Source organism: Helianthus annuus, chromosome 8 (genome assembly GCF_002127325.2).
Source record: "Helianthus annuus cultivar XRQ/B chromosome 8, HanXRQr2.0-SUNRISE, whole genome shotgun sequence".
Classification (NCBI taxonomy): Eukaryota; Viridiplantae; Streptophyta; class Magnoliopsida; order Asterales; family Asteraceae; genus Helianthus; species Helianthus annuus.
The window spans coordinates 82,068,887-82,076,029 of NC_035440.2; the positions used below are offsets into that span (position 1 = coordinate 82,068,887).

Here is a 7,143-nt window from a genome sequence, read left to right on the forward strand (position 1 = left end):
GCTATTTAGCATAACTCTTATTCTGGACCTCGGATTGACATGATATTTTAGGGACATGCTTAGAAATCAGTAACCAAGGTTATGATCCTTTCTCATGTCCGAAACTCTCGTTTTAAATTAAAAAGGGCGTTACGATCAAATTTTAAGCATTTAACGGAAATGTGTAAAAGACTCGGACAAACAACGAACCGGTCACAGAGGTTAATACCATCATGTAACCTGGTCCTAAGAGAGTCCTAAGGCATATCTAAATCAAACTTTAACGGGTCAGAACTGAAGTCAATGCAAAAGTCAAAGCTTTTGCGACTTTCGGCTCCGAACCGGGTCAAAACAATAAATGGTCGGATCAAACAAGCTTAGACTAGTTTATATACTTATTATCATGTTTTATGAGTGTTCAAACAGGTTACATATCATCTACATTACAGATTATGCAAGAAATCACAAAATGACATTTCTGTTGACTTTTTCTAAGCACGTTTGACTCGACATTTGGACTAGTTAGAGTGGGAATCAGAGGGTGCCCTTTTTGGGGTTTAATGCCCACATGATTACCAACATATAACTATCTTTGATTCGACAAATCACTGGACCATTCGTGATTTATCGCAAAGTCAATCGTTAGTTACGACGGATTGACTTTTGAGCTAAACTAAGCAAAAACAAAGCCATAAAAGGGTTGGCATACTTACAAAAGCTTGGTGCACGACTTAGAATGATAGAGGAATGCTTGAGAGCTCCAGGAATGATCAGAAGAGTATGTTTTGAGGTGTGTTCCACTTATGCACAATGTAAGGCCTTTTATAGTAAAGTTTCATGCATAAGATCATTACAACTCACCCTACAAGGGTTTATGGATGATCAGCAGGTGGCCCTGGGTGCTAGGGGGCATGTAGAGGGCGCCCATGCTTCATTAATTGCCTCTATGATCGTTCACTAGCTCAAATAGCAAGTCTGTCCAAGAATTCTGCATCTGGGACTTGTACGCGGCCCGCATTAGATTCATGCAACTTGTACGCGGGCCGCATGAATCTGTATGTCAGGAAACGTATCTGCAGGTGGCTCGCGGCCCGCATCAACTCAACCTTAATCTTAATGCGGCCCGCATTAGACTTGATTTTCAAGATTTTTAAATCTTTTGTAATGATTAACCGAATCTTTCGTAATCATTAACCTGACCTTTCGGGTTCGAAGGGGTAACTTTGCGATTTGGCCCTCGGTTAATTACAATTAAGGGCCTCGTGACTTTTACCCGCACTGTTAAGTCCCTGGTTAGTTTAATTACTATCCGAAAAACCTTAACTTTTATTGTTGACGCTTTTAACCCCTCTCATACGAATTCGATCATAACTTTCTCGTTTTAAAACGGAACTTCACGAGATTTACGTAGTATATTCTAGTGAGCGTATTTTACTGTTACAAAGCCTTGGGTTCGTCAAAGGGTCACTCAGAGGTATAAATTAAACATGTTGACACAATTAACCCCTGTAGCTTGTAATCTCTCACTTTCTCCCGCGTTTCGCTCCGTACGATCCATGATTTATTCGTTTGAAGGTACGAGCATCATTTAGGGTTACTATACAGTATATTCACCCTCCGTTGACATTTACAACCCTCGAATTTACATACTTTCAAGGTTTGTCAACTTTAGTCCTTTATTTATTATATAATGCCACGTGTAAACTCATGACACGTGTCAACACTTTATTGGACACAAAAATTTCGAGGTGTTACAAGTGGACCAATGAATTTTTTTTCCTTCAACATTCGTGGTCTTAGGGGCGGAGAGAAGGCGGGTTGGGTCAAAAAGTTGAAATCGGACTTTGGTGTTTCTTTTATTTCGCTTCAGGAAACTAAAAGGGCGGCAGTCTCTCAAGTTGACCTTCACGGTTTCAGGGGTAATAATCAATTTGGCTTCGATAGTGTGGATTCTGTGGGTTTGTCGGGGGGTTTGGCCTGTTTGTGGGATAAGTCGATCTTCAGTCAGAGTGGTGGGACTAAAGATAGGAATTTTCTTCATGTTAGGGGCAAAATTAAGGGTTCGGGGGTAGTTGTTAACGTTTTAAATGTCTACGCCCCTCAAGGGGTGCCTGCTAAAAAGCTTTTGTGGGATTCTCTAGTCCAACTGATCTCTAGTTTTGATGGTCTTTGGGTGGTTTCGGGAGACTTTAATGCGGTGCGCTTTAGGGAGGAGAAAAGGAATTGCTCCTTTAAAAACACTTGTGCCAATAACTTTAATACCTTTATCTTCGAGGCTGGCCTGTTGGAGTATAATATGAAAGGGAGAAGTTTTACTTATGCTTCGGCTGATGGTAGAAAATTGAGTAAGCTCGATAGATTCTTAGTCAATCCTGCCTTCTTTAACTCATGGCCAGAAGCGAGAGTCGAAGCGTTGTCTAGTTTTCTTTCGGATCACTGCCCCATCATTTTGTCGTCAGTGGCTAAGAATTTCGGACCTAAGCCCTTCCGGGTGTTCGATTCCTGGATAGGTTTGGCTTGTTTTGAAGAGGAGGTTGTTGGGGCTATTAAGGGAAGTGATGATGTTACAGGGCCTCCCGACGTGGTTCTTATGAAGAAGTTAGGAATTCTGAGACAGAGATTAAAACTGTGGAGGGATGACATGTTGGCGAAAAATTCAGAAGCAGTGGCGTCGGCCTTATCTGACCTCGAAGGTTTGGAAGCAGTTTTGGATTCGAGAGAGCTAAACGAAGAGGAGGAATGGTCCTTGTTGGAATGTAAAAAGTTGTTGAAAGAAGAAGAAGTTAGGAAGAACAGGGACCTAAAGCAGAGGTCTAGGATTAGGTGGGCTAAGGAAGGTGACGAGAACTCAAAATTTTTTCACTCTATGATCAATTGCAGAAAAGCGTCGAACGTGATTCATGGGCTGAATATCGATGGTACTTGGGTATCTAACCCGGCGTTGGTCAAGAAGGAGATTTTCAGATTTTTTTAGGGATAAATTTCTGGAACCTTTTGAGAATCGTCCCCGTCTTGTTTGTCCTGGTATCAACCGGTTATCGGTGGTGGAAGCCCAGGACTTAGAGGCTCGGTTCTCGAGAGAGGAGATAAAAAAGGCTGTGTTCGATTGTGGGGTTGACAGGGCTCCTGGCCCAGATGGGATTAATTTTCGGTTTGTCAAGCATTTCTGGTCTATCCTCGAGGATGACTTCTTCAACATTATGTCTGTTTTCTTTGATACTGGGGTGATTAACATAGGTTGCGGCTCATCTTTTATAGCTTTAATCCCGAAAATCAAAGATCCTCTTGGGCTTAAGGACTATCGCCCAATCAGTTTGGTTGGGATCATTAATAAGGTAATTTCGAAGGTTTTGGCTAATAGGCTGAAAAGGGTGTTGAATTCGATCATATCCCATTCTCAGTCAGCGTTCATCGGTGGTAGATTTATTTTAGATGGCCCTTTAATAATTAATGAAATCCATAATTGGGCCAAAAAGGTAAAGAAGAAGGTTTTTTTCTTGAAAATTGACTTTGAGAAGGCCTACGATAATGTTAATTGGAATTTTGTTGTGGATATCTTGTCTCAAATGGGATTCCCGAGTAGGTGGTGTGCTTGGGTTAGGGGTATTATTTCTTCAGCTAGAGCTTCGGTGCTGGTGAACGGAGCTCCGACATTCGAGTTTAAATGTAACAAAGGGATGCGTCAAGGGGACCCTATTTCTCCCTTTCTTTTTGTGATTGTCATGGAAGCTCTGTCTTGTTTGATCTCTACGGCTTGTCACTTGGGTATATTCAAGGGTGTGGATCTTCCTAACGACGGCCCATCGTTATCCCATCTGTTCTTCGCTGATGATGCCATTATCCTCTAGGAGTGGGATAAGGAAAATATTATGAATGTTGTTAGAATATTGAAGTGTTTTCACGCGTGTTCAGGGTTGCATATTAACTTTGGTAAATCCAACATTTTCGGTCTTGGTGTGGATTTGGTGATATTGAGGAAATGGCGGGCTTAGTTGGGTGTAAAGCAGAAAGGTTTCCCTTCAAATATTTGGGTCTTACGGTTGGGGCGAACATGAACAGGATCAACAACTGGAGACCGGTGTACGACATATCCGAGAAGCGGTTGTCTTTGTGGAAAGCATCCTTGCTCTCTATAGGGGGAAGAGTCACGTTGATTCGTTCCGTTATCGAAATCCTGCCATGTTATTTTTTGTCTTTATATCGCGCTCCAGTTAAAGTTTTGGAGGATTTGGAAGGTATTATCAGAAAATTTCTTTGGGGGGGGGGGTCGGCTAATGCGAAAAAACTCCACTGGGTTGCTTGGGATAGGGTTGCTTCGCCTAAGAAAATGGGAGGATTGGGATTACATAATCTTAAGGAGGTCAATTTGGCGCTTCTCGCCAAGTGGGGTTGGAGATTCAAGTCGGAGAGTGACAATCTTTGGGTTAAAATTGTCAGTGCTATTCATTCCGGTGGGTCCGCTTGGGATTTTTTCCCTTGTAGGAAAGCGTTGGGGGAGTCTGGTGCCATATTGTTTCCTTGCTTGGGCGGCCGATTGTGGAAAATTCTCCTTTTCGGAAGCTTATTCGAGGAGTTGTGGGTTCCGGGGAGAATATTCTGTTTTGGCTTGACCCGTGGTTGTTCGACATCCCTCTTAAAGACAAATTCCCTGCTTTATTTCGTCTTGAGTTGGTGAAGAACTGCAGCGTTTGTGATAGAATTAGCGGCGATGGTCTTTGGCTTTGGAAACATGACCCGGATGCGGAGGCGGAGAGGAGGGAATGGAACGATTTAGCTTCAGCTCTAAGCTCGGTCTCTTGCTCTACCCAGGTTGATAAGTGGGTCTGGTTGGGGGCTGGCTCGGATTCTTTCTCTGTGGCTGCGGTTAAAAAGCTTATTGATGGGTCGAAGGATTTTAGTAATCATTATGTGCTGGATTGGTGTTCTTGGGTCCCGATAAAATGCAATGTTTTCATGTGGCGGGCGGAGCTAGATCGGATTCCTACTATGGAGGCTCTTTCTAGAAGAGGGGTTTTGGTAGACAACTCCGAATGCTGTTTTTGTAGCGATGGTCCGGATTCAGTTTCTCACTTATTTTCTTCGTGTCCATTCGTGTTAAAGCTGTGGGAGAAGATCTGTCTATGGTGTCGGGTGTATAGGTTTTTCGTGTTTTCCTTTAGAGATTTGGCGGAAATTCACAACTCCTGTCATAGACCGGAGTCGGAGAGAAAGGCGGTTCAAGGGGTCTTTTACACAGCTTGTTGGCTGATATGGAAATCAAGGAACGATATCCGGTTTAATAACAAAAGGTGTAGCATGGAAGAGCTTTTCTGCGAAGTTCGGTTGGTTAGTTTTGTTTGGTTTAAATATAGACGTAAGAAAGGGTTGCTAGCTTGGGCTGATTGGTGTAAATTTGTGAATATGTAAGTTTCTTTTTTGTTGGTCAGCCCGGTTTTCGGGTTGGCGGGTTTCTAATGAAGTTCTCTTTTCAAAAAAAAAATACATTGTATATATCGGTTACTTCGATTAAAATTAAAAGTCAATCATGATATTGAAAGAAACATAAAACTAAAACATGTGGACAGTTGGCAGCAAGTACAACGTGCTCTTTTGCAATAAGGAGAATTGATTACATGTGTTGGGGGTGGTTTTTTTTAATGTGATTTGAGTGTATATTTATTTTTATTTTATTATTATTATTATTATTATTATTATTATTTTCAATAGCTTAACCAGCAAAAGGTAGACCAACGAAAAATATCCATAAAAATCAGCACAAAAATGTATTATGTTTAACATGACTCATTAAACGTAAAACAACGCTAATTCATAAAGTTTAAAGAAAATATATTATATTGACCCGGTACGTTTCCGAATCAAAATGTTGACCAAATAAAAACATTCACAAAAATAATCGCAAAATGTATTATATTTTACATTACTCATTTTCGATAAAAAATACATTGAAACATAAAACGTCAATTTAAACCCGACATGTACATATAAATAAGCACGTAAAACTCAAGGGGGTGGCAAAATGACAGGTTACAAAGTTTTTAGAAATTTTAGAAGATTTAAATGTCAATATTAAAAATTAAGGGGTGAAATTCACAAAAAAAAACAAAAAAAATCAAATTACTATAGCTAACTATATATATATATATATATATATAGAGGGTCAGGATCATTTCAGAACCATAAATATTTACAGAACTCGCAGAACTCCTAATAAACAATCTTTTTATTTATATATTTTTATGTTTAGGATAATTTTATCATTTATTATGTGTATTTTTACGATTACATACATGTTAAGAGTAATTTTATCATTTTTATATGTAATTTTATGATTACACATATTAAAACTAGTTTTTTTACATATATGTAATTAGTTATGACACATATATATAATTTTGGCAATTAAACATATGTAAACTACTTTTAACATGTATGTAATCAAAGAAATACATATAATAGATGATAAAAAGATCCTAAGTGCAAAAAGTTATATATAAAATGATTGTTTATTAGGAGTTCTGAAAGTTCTGTAGTTATTTAGAGTTCTGAAATGAACTCAACCCTATATATATATATATATATATATATATATATATATATATATATATATATATATATATATAGGGTCAGGATTTAGAGAAAACGGTGAAAAGTGTGAGAACGCTTATGGATCGTCCGATCAAAACAATCCATGGACTAGATTGCGCGGTGGCGTTTTCGTAAATAACATCAATATTATTATGTGGGACGCGCTTCATTAAGGGTAAAAGGGTCTTTAACCCCTCATATTCAAAACGCCATCAAATGATAAAACGCCATACAAAATAATAAAAAGCCATTAAAAACAAAACGCCAAAAATTAGTAATAAAACGTGTTGAATATTACAGGAAGATGAAACAACACAAATAACGGAATTTCAGTTATTAACATTTATTAGAAGAAATTCCCTCCTAAATTACGCGCCAAAAAACATCATTATATAAACAAAGGTAAAACATAGCTTCCATAATCACTTCAATCTATCCATTTTCTGCAAAAAAAAAAAAAAAAATCATTAACCAAAAACGCCAACTTAAACAAAACGCCAAAAAATGACAACAATTGATTTGTGGAGATACACTCTGGGAATCAGGCGATACGTCCTCCATTTTGACAACAGAAGGAGG

The 7,143-nt window shown here is 38.9% G+C and overlaps 1 protein-coding gene across 1 annotated transcript; it reads left to right on the forward strand.

The window, feature by feature from the left end:
- The first annotated feature begins 1,744 nt into the window (after positions 1–1,744).
- Positions 1,745–3,827, forward strand: LOC118480996. The gene is made up of 2 exons (XM_035976060.1): positions 1,745–2,897; positions 3,217–3,827. The coding sequence occupies exons 1-2, from the start codon at positions 1,745–1,747 to the stop codon at positions 3,825–3,827; spliced, it is 1,764 nt and encodes a 587-aa protein (XP_035831953.1).
- The last annotated feature ends 3,316 nt before the right edge of the window (positions 3,828–7,143 follow it).

Coding starts and splice junctions, on each gene's coding strand:
- LOC118480996 (XM_035976060.1), top strand. CDS start 1,745: ATGAATTTTTTTTCCTTCAACATTCGTGGTCTTAGGGGCGGAGAGAAG. Junction 2,898..3,216: donor TCATGGGCTGAATATCGATG/GTACTTGGGTAT, acceptor TGATTAACATAG/GTTGCGGCTCATCTTTTATA.